Raw genomic sequence first — 16,327 nt, forward strand, 5'->3', positions numbered from 1 at the left:
TAAAATCTCGAGGACAGGCTGAACCGATTTCGTTCATTTTTTTATATAATATTCCTTGGAGTACGAGGATGGTTCTCTTGGAGAGAAAACGTAAACATGCACCACGGGCGAACCGCTAGAAGGCTAAAAATATAGTTGTTATGTTTAAATTAATGTAAATACTAGACCGCATTACTTGTATTTATTTAAGTTGTACATAATAGTATAAAGAACGCGTCCAATATTAAATTCGATACAATTTCAATCGAAATGTGACGTTTGACAGCTCAATACTTCAGCTGATTTCTTCTAATGTCATCTAGCTAGGTACACAAAACAATTGCTCTATTATTATAAACGGGGATTTACTGAATTATAAACAAAAGTAATAATTTTCATAAACAATTACAACCATACAAAGTGTTCCATGAAGTGATAAGGTCAAACAGTAACAGATATTGAGTGCTTGGTAGTCTTAGTTTGTAGTTATACTACCCACATATAAACTGGCTTCCTTTTTAAATACGGTGGAAGTTCATATCCCGTAATATTATTTAATTTATCGTAAATCCTCTGGGAAAATGGACGAGGTCGAGACGAAGACGTGCGAGAACTGGTAAGTTTGGTCACAAAGGTAGCTGATGTTGTGTCAATATAATTTCTATTTTGGTAATCCTACGTTGTTAGTTTATTTTTGGACAATTGGAGCAAATCTTACATGTGTTGGACGTTTACTCGGTTGTTTACCTTTTAACCGAATTTGAAGTAATAACCGGTGATTTCTTGCGTTGTTTTTTATTGTGAAATGATTTCCCGTAAATTGTTCGTTCGATTTTTCTAACTACCGTCATTCCATTATAAGCCCTGCTTCGTACTGTAACGGTAAATATAATAGACTAGAAATATCTACAGTTTTACAGGAAAATTTGTATTTATGCAACAATTTGATAATTGCATACATTTGGGATTAAGATCTGTTGCCAAATCTGTAATTCCAAGGCAAGTACCTTTGTACTGTTGAATTATATAAATATTTTAATCAATAAACTTATTTATACAGCATAAAATAATGTTTTATAAAAAAATATATAACAAATTAAATCAATAAGAACAATGTTTTGACTTTTTATATAGGTAAAGAGGTGTATCGCTTTTGCTTTTTGAAATGTGGACTTTATTGTTCAGTTTCTCTCATAAGAAATTTAATAAATGGTATACTGTGTATGAAATAAGAAACATCTAAATCTGAATTTATAAAAAATTATGAGCAAAACAAGTGTCATGCCATAAAACTTTCTGATAGATTAATACTTCAGACCAACACTAGTGTTATTAGCAAGGGACATAGTTCACATGCAACAATACAATATACATTGAATTTTTACTATGTCACACTTTCTTTAGTTGATTAACTTTATACTTAACAATATAAAAAGTTATGTTCTTTCCACAATATATTTTTTTTTAAATGAGGAAATTTTCCTCAAAAAGTAATATCTCATAAAAATTAATTTTTATGATTTTTTTGTTGTATTTATGTCTTTAAACTAACAAAAAACAGCCAGACAGTAAGGGTAAACAGTTAGTTCCATAAATTTACTATTATTAATTTCTCGCACAGCAAGCGGGACATCCCGGCAGACAACTTCACGATCCACACCATCCACTGTGCTAGAAACATCCGGATGTGTCCTGTGTGCAAGGAGCCATTCCCTCACGCGGAGCTGCAGGAACATCATGAGAAGATGCATAAATTGTGTATGTATTTTAGGGAATATTATCTATATGCACGATAATTGAATGTGCGATAATATCAGAGTTACTGACCATTTTTTCACACATATAAATCATCTTATTTATTGCATATATATATGTGATGTATATACTGTATTATACATTTCCCAGGAATGTGTTATGTTTTGTAATGTTTTGAAATAAATACATATTCCAAAAGACAGGATTAAACACATTCCAGCCATGCAATAAATAGTAACAAAATATTTAAAAAACATTACAAAAAGAACAAAATATCCTTTTCTTGAAGATTTTCAAACATTTTCGACCTAGGCCTAGAAATATTATATTTTAAATTATAAACTAAAGTTAAAAAAAGTATTTTAAATTATGATTCATTTATTATGCCTGTATTCTTACACAAGCGAAAGTTAGTATGGGATCTGATTGTGTTGAAATAAGTTACGGCCCTGCCTTCATACGAAACTGATGAATACGCCGTTCGCACGGGAATAGAATGTTGGTCCGATTTCCCTGAGTTAGCATCCAAGCTTACGTCTTTATAATTATTAAAATGTATAAATTCATTCTTTAACTCCGGTCTGCATCGTGCAGACATGGGTGTAAAAGTCTCACTTTAGTCATTAAATGTAGTTTCTAAGTATATCTGAGTTTCTTTTGGGGCCTCCGGCTGCGGGAAATGTAATTAATATGTATTTATTTATTTATTTTATATTATGCCTCTAGTGCCGTGCAAACAATGCGGCGAGAGCGTCTGCGGGACGGACTTGGAGGACCACATTAGGGACTCGTGCGCACACACCATGCAGACTTGCAAGTAAGAGCCATGCACACACATAGTTATGAGTTTATGAATTTAAAAAATGTAATAAATTGTTGCAACCTTAGTTTCAAATTGTGTCATCAGAAAATTATCGTAAATTTTTTATGTGAATTTCAATTTTACTTATGCATTTGTACTGTGCAATTGGCTACCTTTAGATCATTAAAAAAATATATATGTGGTATACATATTTTTTATTTTGTATAGGTATTGTACCCTGGAGCTCCGTCGGGGCGAACTCCCCGCACACGAGCGCTACTGCGGCGCGCGCACAGAACAGTGCGAGCAGTGTGGTGAATGGGTCATGATGAGATACAGGCAACTGCATCTGGATTCCAACCATGGCTTCTTGAGGCTGGATGATGGTAAGTGATCCTTGGTGGAACTTCCACGGGAGAACTAGGATGAAAGGTGGTATGGTATAATAATAGTTAGATAACTGGGTAAAAAGTAGGTTAAGTGTCATGCCAACTCAAGCTGAATATATACTGCTCTGAACCGTACTGAAACAATATTCTTTTAAGAGCCGATTTTTCAATACTTGGATAAAACTTATCCACCCAATAAAGTATTACACGATAATATTAAAATTTCACCCGTAAACTGTCAAATACGGCCAAAGAATACATTTTTAAAATGGTAGTTTAATACGTTATTCGACAAATAAGTTTTAACCAAGGATTGAAAAATCGGCCCTAAGTCTAAATGGCATTTTAACTCTGGATAAGGGTAAAAAAAAATTTCGGCTCTGTACAAACCGATGTCGATTTATGACGATGAATATGAAAAATAAACAAATTTAGAATTAAAAAAAAATGGAATTTGGAATTTGAATTGATGTTCATCACTATCTAAATGAATCCACCACAAAATACTAAATTTTATTTTAACAAAACATTTTATCTTCCAGATCCGCCACCCTTCAGAAAGGACAAGCCCAACAAGATTTTCAACGACTGGGCGAAACCAGCGAACGGGATCAAGAAGCCGGACATTATTAAAGACATTAATGTACCGAGACCGACCGAGATACGTTACTTTCAACCCAGTACATCTTCCAATGGGACCAAGAATCAGAGACCAGTGAATGAAATGATTCAAAGACCTGTGAACGAAAATAAACAAAGACAAGTGAATGAAATGATTCAAAGAATTGTGAATGAAAATAAAAATAGACCAGTGAATGAAATGAATCATAGACCTGTGAATGAAGTTAAACAAAGAACAGTGAATCAAATAAAAGAAACAAATGTAGAGCCGAGAGCATCTAGTTCTAACGGTGCTGTACCAAGACCGAAGAGAACGAATGATCAGCCACAGATCAATACCAATGTGGCGCCTACGAACAAAGTTAATAAGAATATGTCAGTTTTTTCTTTATTCACTATAGATATTGAGTACCTTCTTAGTTGTTTTGGTAGCATGATTTGTTTGTAATTTAGGCATAAACTCGCTTCTATGTTCGCTCGCTTTTCTGGTTCTATTGTGTGTCCAATAAATAAAATTGTTATGACACCATCATAATAATACATAAAATGCTTATTTATGTTATCGTTATCATCTTATTATTTAAATTGAAACAATTATTATGTCAGTATTACAGTTAAGACTTTTTTTAAGCTTTTGCATAGCTTCCATCGCGGGCCTTGAGCGCGGGGACCGAATCCAGAAATTCCATAACGAAAAAAAAACGTCACGCTCCCCACGGGGACGGGCGCGGAGGTGTGGCTTGAAGGCATAGCATGCAATAGCTTTACCGCGGCAGTCCCCGAGTGACACACGTCTTTTTTAATCTCTTGCAAAGTTAAATAAGTCTTTCATTCATTCTCTCCTCACTATAATTTGCGTTTCTTTAGTAAAATTAATTCATTTTGACGACGCGGTTGGCGCAGTGGTAAAATAACTGCCTACTGAGCCGACGGTCCCGGGTTCGATCCCCGGTCAGGGCAGATATTTGTGTGATGAACTCAATTATTTGTTCTTGGGTCTGGGTGTTATCTATATATGTATTTATTAAATATTATATTTATCGTCGCCTAGTACCTACAACACAAGCCTTAATTGAGCTTACTGTGGGTCTAGGTCGATTTGTGTAATAATGTCCTATAATATTTATTTATTTATTTTATTTAAGGCCAATGTCTCGCGGCGCTATAAAGAAGCGTCCGGCCCCCAAGCCCCCCGCGGACCCGCTCCGCGAGCTGCCCTATTACCGCGCGCTGCAACGACAGCAGGAGGAACAGCGTGCATTGCGGGAGAAGAACGCGGAGAACTTGGCCAAGGGTGAGTCGGTTACAGAGTGGTGCAATGCATGTGGCTAATGCATCTGTCTTTCCAGAAACCTATAATCCGGATCTGTCCAGGGTGAAAGTGAATAGGCTCTTTCTAGGCAGGCATGCTCATTCCTGTGCGGGACACGCGGTAAAGTCGTAACCGTTCCGGCAGTTCCGTCCAAAGCAGCGCGATGGAACAGAGTGGGGTTTTAGTCGGTAGAAATCCGACATAACCACGACTCCATCCCCGGGAGCCGGGGGTATCTAAGAAGATTTCCCCACTATAAAAAAAAAAGGCAGGCATGCTCATTCATAGACTGCATCACTACTTACCATCAGGTAGGATGCAGTCAAATGCCTGGCTATCTTTAATAAAAAAAAAATGTGGCAGAACACAAGCCACTGCTTGAATTTAATTATAGGGAGAAGCGAAGCATATTGGAGTTGAATGGGCAGATATTATCATGGGTAAGTGGCGAGATAGTGCAAATTTAATATCACTTCTATTAAGTTATATTTGGTTAAAGACTAGAGTAAGTCAAAGGATGCTATGCCATTTATGTTATTTTCATTAATATTGTGTTGATCAAATAAGTACTGAACAAATTAAACATATATTCATTCCCTTCCTTCGTTTTTAAAATTCTAAAATATACCATGATATCTCTTAGGTCTTCCACCAGTCCTGACTCCGCTCGAGAAACTAGAGAAACTTAGAAAGATGGACGCGCTACACAACCGCGAAATAGACGACCAAAGCTACAAGAATCGTCTCAACGGTCGCATCTGGATGGCGCCAGACATACCGTCCGGCCACGTGCTCGGTTCTGGCGGAACTTCTACAAATACCGAACAAGAGCAAATAGACTTGGAGGTTGAGAGGAGGAAAAAGGAATTCAAGAATTTGAAACCAATGACGCCAGAGGAATTTATGGAGAGATTCAATGAACTGCAACTGAAGGAGCCAAATCAGAGGAAGAACGGTGACCGGTTCAGTCAGATTAAATCGTCACTGAAGGTACTAAGACGGGACTTGAATGAGGTAAATATACCAATTTCGGGTTTGTTACTTCAAAACTTTCAACTGAAATGAATCGATGTCAAGATGAATAAAAATACGTGTCAACTGTGTAAACTAATTACTATATCTCAATGTTATTTCAGGTAACAGCTCCATATAATGCGAATAATGCCAGTGCTGATGTGAATCAAAAGTGAGTGAATATTTTTTTCCTATTTTATTGAAAATCAGGTTAATCAAATACACACGCTACTTTCTCTGTTAAAAGTTAACTTTCTTGTTACCAAAATTGATTTTCTTAGGCTTATTACGATTATCAATTAACTAATGAAAAACTTATAAATTTAATAAAATTTCAGCCGCAACTGCAGGTCCCCAGAGGAAGTAAGGCTGCCGTGCGAGTTCTGTGGAGAGGCTGTGCCTCTAGATGTTCTGGTGCAGCATGAGGTAACACTGAGTTTTGTGTATCTTGTCTTCTCTTATGTAAAGTTCATAATACATTATAGACTCAATTTTTTTTGTTTGATTGTATTAACTGAATTTGGTGAATTTAATTTATTTGAATACTATTTTTAAATAAATATGTTTTTTTCTCTCACGCGATTACGACTAAAAAACAATATTAAATTTTACGTTAAAGGTAGAACTAAAGACATCTAAAGTAGTTATTGTTGCATGAATAATTGTTTGTTTAGTTGAGTTTGATCATTGTATATCTACTGCAGCTGAAGAAAGTATGTATATTTTTTTTTAATTTATACTTTGTATTGTTACCTATTGCCGGAACTACATTTTACAGTTCTTCTTTAAAAACTACTTACATAGTTTTAAGGTCATACTAACAATTACATAATTATGTTTTAATTAATAAATAAATAAGAAAATCTTGAAATCAACATCTACGTGTTGCAGACGGGTTGTCGCCCCGACCTGGCCCGTGTCCCCCCGCGGTCCCGCAGCGCCAGTCCCCCCCCCGACCAATATGGCGGTAATATCGCACAAGCTGCACCCCGCAGTGCGAGCCCGCCAGCCGAAACGGTCATACCGTGCGAGTTCTGCGCGAGATCCCTGCCTGTGTACTTGATTAGCGAGCATCAGGTATGGAACTTATACATATATCTAATATTGTATTGCAGTGATTTACACTATACTTATACTTCAATTCATTCAGTAATTCACACTATTTATCATTCACTCTTCATCATTCACACTACTTCGTCTTGCACTCATTAAATAAATAAATAATAAATAAATAATCATTTATTTCACTTAAAACATTTAACAAATTAGAGCGACCCAGGCTCCTAAGATAGCAAGAACTGTTTTTCAGGAGCCTGTGTCTTCCATTTACAGTAACACAACACGAAAAAAAAAAATCAGAGACAAATTAAATAAAATCAAAATCATTAACAATACTTTTCAATCACTTATTCAGCTCTTTCATTCATTCACGCTACTGATCTTTAACTCATTTACTCTAATAAATCATTCGCTTATAAACTCACTTGTCGAACTAGTCATACTGTGTGAGTTCTGCGCACTTGAAGCAGTTGAAGTTGCACCTGTGCACTTGATTAATGAGCATAATATGAAATACACCAGTCCAATCTATTGATTATTTACATTACAGGCCATTAACGCAGTTGTACTTCAGTTCATTCAGTCATTCCCACTATTTATCGTTCACTCCTGTACAATATAGATCATTCACTCATTCGTTCATTACTTCTTCGTCGATACTCATTCACTCACTCGTATATAAACTCACATGTCAAGCCCCATAAACTGTTTGAAGTCGACGAAGGAATGAGACGCTAGAAACGTACCCAAATCATTAATAATTCAGCTCGTTCAGCCTGATCATCAAAGTCAAGTTCAATTTAATTATTTTTATAATTCGTTAAAACTTTTCTTGCAGGAACGCTGTGGCCGAGAATCGAATCTGCTATTCGCTGATTAAAAACCTCATATCAGAATCTGAAGCTATTTTAACTTATAAATGCACGTGTTCGAATTATTAGTCTGTATATTTAAATAAAAAAATCTCTATGTTTCGCTGGTACGAAATTGGCCGGTTTTAGGGTAAATTTTTTGGTGTATTTTGTGTAAAATTATTTGTTATAGGTACTATAAGTTCTTACACACGACTTTGTCGTTATATTTCTCAAGACTCAACTAATGACAATATTATCTTGGCTCTTCATTGAAAAAAAAAAGCTTAAAAAATCTATGTTTCAGCTTTCTAGTGGTAGTATTCAAAATCAAGTCAAGAGAAGTAATTAAATTTGTGTCTATATACATATAACTTAGATTTTAAGGGACTATTTAATTGAAGCCCATATCAAAACATACTAGTGCTCAAAATTTAAATTGTCCTAATTTTGAAGTATAACTTAAGCGGTTTCCCGTATTTTTGGTGGGATCCGTTTAAAACGAGATTTCAACAGAGGATATTTTAATGTAGTATACCTTCTAAGTAGTCATGGTGGATAAGAAGAATTAAATACTCAACTACTAGAAAAATAGGTAATATAAAGATGGCAGGATGTTTTTACATATTGATGTTAGCTTATTTGTAAATAAACCTTATATTATAATCATCACAATTTTAAGACCAAAAAAATCTCTTGAAAAGTTCCAGTAAAAACTTTTATATTTGTATTAGAGAAGAAATCTCGAATTTCTATATAATGAAACTATTGGTGTGTTCTTCTTTGTGTATTATTTTTCTTTTATTTCAACTTATTAAAAACAATTTCGTTAAAATAGCGATTGATAGATATAAAATAATAAATTAATAATTTTACGATTTGATCGTTTTTATTAAAGACAAAAGGGGCAAAATGCACATATGAGTAAATAATTTTTATTTTTTTTGTTGATAATATTACGACAATAACATTAGGATTCCTCTCTTCTAAAGACTGTTATATTTTTTCTATGCAAATATGTAGACGAATAGGTGTTTACTAAAAATTTACACTAGAATATTGAAGGAAACACGCTCAAAACTAATTTCTATCTTAAATGTCTAGTTTTCGAATCTATATATTCTTCCTATATACAAATTAATGTTAATACCCTTACATTTCCTTAAGAGCTACTCTTTTTTTTTTTCAAAAATGTATCTTCCTATTTACTTGTAAATGCGTACATATTATATTTTCTTCCTTGTATACAAGAAAATAGATGTTATTATTTGTGTAAAAATAATTTAAGAATACTGTATAATATAGATGTTTACGTGCCAAGGAAAAAATGTTCTACTACCGTATTCTAATAAATTATATTAATCAGTGTGAAACTGTATACTGAATTATTGATTTTCGCCATTGATTTTCGCGCCATTAATAATTATTGTAACATATCATACTGTGTACAGATTAAAAATACAGATACTAAATATTTACTCTCGTTCTATAATCTAATGTTAATGCAATTTAATGCATCACTTAATGCTTAGCTATAAGAATTTATTTTGCTTGTTTAGTTGTGTAAATAGAAATGTTAAATGCCTATTTTTTGTTTATAAATGTGTAATGGAATTGTTTTAGTTAAATGTCTATTTTATGAGCCAATAAAGGAATTAAGTTTTTTCAAGTTGTTTTATTGTAATTAAAATTTAATTTATTGAAGCTACCATGGAATATGAGATACATTGAATATGGGTGTAATAGCATACTCTACAACTATGTTTTAATCGTCTATCGATTAAACAATAAACATTACATACATTGTATTCACTTGTCATCACACATATTAATGGTTACACCTATTAAGGGGAGGCTCCCTAAATTTTATGTGATAATGCATTAATATTCTGAAACAGGCACACACTCAATCAAAATGGAACTTTAGTATCTACATATATGATTTATTGGGTCTTTTTCTTTCGATGTACAAGACAGTTACGTAATTGTAACATTTTCGCTCGATTCATTTTTTATTCAAAAATTATGCCTTTTTTAAGGATTATTACATTTTTTTAAAGATTTACTTGGACTTTATGTCTAAAATAAATGTTAACAGTAAGAAAATAGAGTTTACTATCGAATCCCAAGATATTTTTTCTCTAGATCAATTATAACTTTAGTAATAAACGAAATAAGAATTGAGACTTACTTTTCGAGCTCGAACGCGATCAAAGAGCGCACGCGATATTCAACTTTATTACGGCTGTGTTAGCGTCTAATACCGTAACCGGTCTCTCAGTGCCAGAAATTATGTTAGGGAGCCTCCTCTTAAGGTGATAAGTAGGTAACTAAATTATAAGTGACTTATATTGAAGTAGCTGTCCAAACGTATTTAGTAATTAAGTTCGTTAGTTAACTAAGGATGGACGATCAACAACGCGAGGAAGTCGTAAAATCTGTCCTTAAATTTTTTATTAGTGAGGTTTTAGAAGAGGTTAAAGAGGGGAATTAATCACTAAAAAATTTTTTATCTACTTAACAAATTAATACGTGTAAACCAGCCATAAGTGTGAATATAATCAATCAAGTGAATATAATATGAAAATAATGAATTCTAATTCAGTCTTTTTTACTTTCCTGAATTCGCAATTATCATCCTCCCTCCCCATAGGATCAACACTGCTACGAGAAAATGCATCAAATAAAACAACAATTTTAAACATCAGTCTATAATTAATTCAAGCTAATTATATACAGTTTGTTGTCTTCCAATAAATTCTTACATAATTAATGAAACACTAAAGACACTCACGGTGGGAACAGTTTTTACAAAAGTTATACAATATCATGCAATGTTTATATAACTGTATCATATCTCATATTGCTTCGCCTGGTTAAGTATCAAAACATCCAATATTAAATTAAAATGTACGTTTCTATACATAGTCATAGACAATAATTTTTTGAAAACAAGAAGCGATCTTCCATTCATTTGAAAATCTGTTGACCATAGAGTATAGACTAGGGAGTGTACTATAATATAAATTCGCAGTACACTAGCCCTCGTTGGTTTTTGCAGGTTTTTGCTGATTATAAATTCGTTCAGGAGGATAAACTATTAAAATAAATACTTTAAATTATATCAATCATGTACAGTTACAATTACAGATAAAAAAGTTGTTTATGACGAAAATTACGCAATTTTACAAATTATTTACTTTATTCTAACTATCGGATTTTGTTTTTACAATAATTAATTGCTAATATTGTAGATACAAGTAATTGTGGAAATGATATACTGCGCCCACTTATTAAATTTTTATTAACACTTGCAGAAACGAGCGATTACGTTACGAGAAAATAATTATTAAATAACTATAACGTTTGTGAAGTCCCGTGTCCCCGTAGTGGGGTAAGGGGCAGATGCATTATTCATACATCTGTTTCACTGATCGATTTTCTTTAGGGACAAGTAGGTGATCAGCCTTCTGTGTCCTGCCAGACCGAGACATTTTTTTTTCTTCGTCTCCACTGGGAATCGAACCCAGGGCCCCTCGGTTCTACGCTCACGCGTCAACCACTGTACCAAGGAGGCGGTCAAATGTTTAACATCGCTCAATTCTTTTGATTGAGATTTTATAACATAATAAAGTGATTACATATAGCTGCCGTAATAAATAATAGAGTACCTACTCAATACTTAATAGTATTCCTAATAAAAAGTACACAAAGATTTACTAACATTAATAATGTGCCTTATAAGTTAAATGTAAATTTTAATAAAATATTATCTAATTAATTAATATGTCGCTTATTCAAACCAATGACATACTCTACCAAGCGATAAAATATTGAAAAAAATCGAGAATTGTAGAAAACCTTATTTATTCACTGAAATGTAAACAAAAGTCTGACTATGGTTCTACACTCTACAGTATACAGTATTGACCGACTTAAAAGCTAACATTGGTAAATAAAAATGCTTTTAAATGTTAATTTGTAAAAATAAAAGAATTAGGCAATTTTTATAGGCTACAAATTGATTTTATATATTCAAATTAACTAAAAATTGTAATTTTATTAAAAATATTGCTATATTCTTTAGAAGACCCTGTGAACTTAGTACTTTTTCCTTATAAGCTTTTTTTTTAAATTAATTAATTATGAGTGGTTGGACGAGACTATTTTATTTTATAATCATGTCACCTATATTGTAGGAAAATCCTAAATGTATATTCTATCTAATTACTTCTTATTTATAAGCAACATAGAAAATATTCATCTGGACATCTCGGTATAGTTATTTGTAATTTCGGACAGTTCCAAATTTTCTCACATCTACATGTAGTTTTGTACTTCCTTTTACCGACGCGTTCAACTAAATTTTTTGCCGCAATAACATCAAATGAACTCGCTTTATTGTAATAACTTAATTTGGACACAAATTTCGGTTTCGGTTTGATAAAAGATGGTTTTATAGGCAGTAATGTAGTTGGAACTTCTGTTGGACTTGTAATTTTTTCAGTAGTTGTTCGTCTGACCGGAATAAATCGCGTAGTTGTTTCCGGTGTAATCGTCGTCGGTTCTGATTGGTCGATCTCTGTTGTGATAATGTTGTTTTGGCGGGAAACGTTATTTTCGATTGCAACTGCAACGGCTCCCGGAATTGTGAGCGGTATTTTTTCGATTCTGGATTCTTGTATGGGCGAGTCTTGCGTGTTGTTTGTGACTAGTGGTTGTATTTGCACATACGTAACGTTGGAGTTTTCTGTCACATCCTGAGGCGCTGACGACACAGCGTTCAATGTCAGAAACACAGGGAGTAATAACCTGAAATGATAAAAGGATTACTTATTATTGAAGATAAATGATATTTAGCGAATTATAGAGTTGATGTATTCTACTAAATTAGTAGAATACATCAACTCTATAATTCGTCTAATTTCCGAAATTTCTTTCGTATTAGTAGTACTAATACGAAAGAAATTTCGGAAATTAGACAACCCAATACTGTACACACAAACTATAGACATTTCATCGCAAGAACTTGAATACAGCAGATTGTTTTCGAAACCACATAAATACTGCGTCGAAAGATTCGTTCTTTGAGGCTCTGACTATACCTACCTACCTACCATCATTTTCCATTGAGAAATGTAGTTAGGTACATATTATATCGTACTAGATTGGCCGTGACCAAATGTTTTTGTAAAATATGGTCATAAATTAAAATTATTAGTAGTCTATTGCAAATAATAATAATTTATCACGTTTAGTCTGCGTATCTTTGCATAATTAGAAGAAAATTTGCATAATTGACGAATATGTATGCTCTATTATTATTTATTATAATTAGGAATCATGGCTAACATTTTTATATCATGACAAAAATCACGGATGTCTGTATGTATTCTTACCCGACAGCATTATGTATTCATTTATAATTTAGTTATTAATTGAGCTAACGCCAGTCGCGGTAAGAAATTACATCACTCCGTATTAATCCGTATAATTGATAATTAGTCCTAAATTCGTAATAAAACTGCATTACGGTTAGTTATTCAAAAATTCGTTACAACATATAACACCTCAGCATAATATGTTAAGAGTTATTTCCTCAAGGAAATGAACAAATCGAATGAAATCATGCGTGTACGTGCACCCAATAAATTTCTACACGTCGACTTTTTAAACGATTTTTTTAACACGCAACACTGGATTAAACTATTATTCCTGGACATCGAAATATTTATCTATAGGTGTACCTTCTAATATTATAAACCTGAAGTGTTTGTTTGTTTGAACGCGCTAATCTCAGGAACTACTGGCTACTGGTCCGATTTGAAAAATTCTTTCGGTGTTAGATAGCCCATTCGTCGAGGAAGGCTAGGCTATAAACATAATATGTTTATAGCCTAATTATATTATTTATAGCCTAGTTATAGCGTAATTATATTATAATTACGCTAAGATCAACAGAGCCCTCGGGTGAAACCGCGAAGCGCAGCTGGTTCAAAATATTGTAGAGCCGGTTTTATATATGCATCTTTCTTCTTTATTATTTGCATTTCTGGAAGCTTTCAATTTAGTTTTTATCTCGAGCTTTTGGTTACTGTTTCTTTGGGTGGAAAGTAGACGAAATGCATACTAATTTCTAGATCATCAATTAATAAAGATATATTAAATCCAAAAAATTTCCACCAGCCAAATGACCTACCTAGTCTTAAGTTTCAAAATTGAAAAAGAAAGACGATACCCATCATATGAATAGATTTACATAAATTACAATTAAAACTCTACATTAATTATTATTTCAATATCGACGACGCAGATCGAAAACTCATTAAATTCAAAATGGTCAAAATGGAGTTGATAAAATACATTTTTTTATTTATCGGTAAAATTTGAAATTAAAGTTTCGAATCGATTACAAAAAAATAGCAGCTCTAACCTTTCCTACTATTTGGTAGTAATTTAAATTCGTTTTTAAGCATCCTTTATACAAAAGAGGATATTAATTATGTACCTAATCATTAATTTTTAATGTCATGGTAGACGCTAGATAGTATTGTACACAATAAAAATAGCGTTCTTACGCCTTGTTTCTTTTTAATTAAACAATTCACGCAATTCAGTAAACGATTATAACTTTTGTATATTTACAGATTTTCCGTGTGATATAATTTCAAGTATGTTTGACATTCATTATATTTGTTCCTAAATGCTTGCGTTATACAATTATTATTTTCGAAAATTATCTAGGTTCACTTAAAATAATAATTTTTAAAATTATTATTATTTCGAAGCTACGATTGGTTTTTCGTTTAAACTGAGAGATTTTAACGAAAAACCAATCGTAGCTTCGAAATAATATTTTAATTAAAAAATTAATGACTTATTAGCATATTTGTCTAACATAAATCATTAATTTAAATATTGTTTACGTTATATTCCGCGTAAATATTTTGGCGATATTTCGCGCGCTTTCTATCTGGTCGGCCTTGACATTGGTAGTTAGCGAGTTGCCATTCAAAAATTGTATGTTAAATAGATAATTAAATAATTTTACGATATTATAGCTTCTACCGGTAAGATAAACACAAGATTGGGAAAAAATTGTCATTGTTTTGTTAACAAAGCCGCCGCCACGGGAACTGAGTTTTATTCTAATTTAACGCATACGCTACTAATTATACACGTTTCGCAGTTAATTGCACATTAATTAGATATAATTAAATATTAGATATGTTTTGGAAATTGTAAACTTGTATTAAAAAAAACTTCTAAAGTGTGATATGGAGAACTCTCCGAGATAGCGTAACTTTAAAATAAGGCATAGGTATAATAATTACAAAATTTATGTAATTATTAATTTGTTAATGTCGGTTATAACTTTTAACTACTTACAATTTAATTACTGTTTTATTACATGAAGCACAGAACGACACTCTAGTACCCTGAGTTTTTAATAAGATTTGTTAGTAGGTATTTAGATTCCTTGTAAATTTCTTAATATTAATCTACTTAGGTACTTAGGTACCTAAAAATTTTAAAGCACGTTATTATTATTTGAAGGCTTAGTGACTAAAAGTATGCTCTACGCCTTAAAATCATAAAACAATAAAGATGAAATATTTATTTTTCATAATTTGCATTTACATATCATTTAAATAAAATGTTTGCCCATGTCCAGTAGGTAGTAGTTTAAAAAAAATAACTAAGATCAAAGGTCATAAAACCTGACCTGATGTAATAAAAATTAAAAATATTAAAAAGTAAAAAATTCTACTCATGATTAACAATATCCTTATTTTTTAAATAACTTGAACACACATCTTACACTCTTCACCTATTTAATTATTAAAATATCTGTAACAAATTCTATTTAACCGTTTATCACATCTAATTACGAAAAGATAATGAATAAATCCGCAATCAATTTAAATTTTTACACAGGAAACACTAAATATTCACAACCCGGTTCCTTGGTCATGAACTTGAAAAAAAAAAACACTAACCGGTACATGGCGACTTGGTTATCTTCGCGCGCAAACGTAAATAAACTTGCGGGGGTGCCAATCCAGCTTTTATAAACCTAGACGAATAAGAAAACGACGAGTCCACACGAACTACAACGACTGAGTATACTATAATATGTGTTGTCTAGACGCAGCGTTAGAACGCGTACGTTAAAAAAAATTGCGTAAACAGCTATTGAGTATTGGTTGGCTGCTAAGCTGCTTAGTTATTTGTTTACGAAAGGAATACATTATAGATGTATATTTTAGTAAAACGAAAAATATTCATTATGTTCGAGGACTTTTATTATTAAAAATCTCGCCATATGATCTGGGATTTATTGACTCTACTATACTAGAACACGAGAGTTTTTCATTTTTCATACTTAAGACTTCTTTATATACCTATAATAAGTTTTTATTCAATAAAAAATCTCTCCTTATATACATAGGTACGTGTATTCCTAAAGAACTATCTAGATTATTCTATAATCGTAAGTTACCTACTGGTATAGAGCTTTAATTCCACGTCAACCCGGGCGTAG

The 16,327-nt window shown here is 32.5% G+C and overlaps 2 protein-coding genes across 2 annotated transcripts; one reads left to right on the forward strand and one right to left on the reverse strand.

The window, feature by feature from the left end:
• The first annotated feature begins 272 nt into the window (after positions 1-272).
• LOC149898879 (uncharacterized) lies at positions 273-9,325 on the forward strand. Its single transcript, XM_090114469.1, has 11 exons — positions 273-595; positions 1,601-1,737; positions 2,461-2,551; positions 2,765-2,922; positions 3,468-3,921; positions 4,692-4,840; positions 5,502-5,872; positions 5,995-6,044; positions 6,211-6,298; positions 6,764-6,949; positions 7,770-9,325. The coding sequence occupies exons 1-11, from the start codon at positions 561-563 to the stop codon at positions 7,809-7,811; spliced, it is 1,761 nt and encodes a 586-aa protein (XP_089970595.1). The 5' UTR covers positions 273-560; the 3' UTR covers positions 7,812-9,325.
• Positions 9,326-11,370: 2,045 nt separating this feature from the next.
• On the reverse strand, positions 11,371-15,909 carry LOC149898880 (uncharacterized). The gene is made up of 2 exons (XM_090114546.1): positions 15,783-15,909; positions 11,371-12,594 (listed from the first exon to the last, which is right to left on the reverse strand). The coding sequence occupies exons 1-2, from the start codon at positions 15,788-15,790 to the stop codon at positions 12,021-12,023; spliced, it is 582 nt and encodes a 193-aa protein (XP_089970672.1). The 5' UTR covers positions 15,791-15,909; the 3' UTR covers positions 11,371-12,020.
• Positions 15,910-16,327: the final 418 nt, after the last annotated feature.

This window comes from Colias eurytheme, chromosome 21, assembly GCF_061535395.1.
Source record: "Colias eurytheme isolate Ceu_HAF_F1 chromosome 21, ilColEury1 Martin Lab GWU primary, whole genome shotgun sequence".
Classification (NCBI taxonomy): Eukaryota; Metazoa; Arthropoda; class Insecta; order Lepidoptera; family Pieridae; genus Colias; species Colias eurytheme.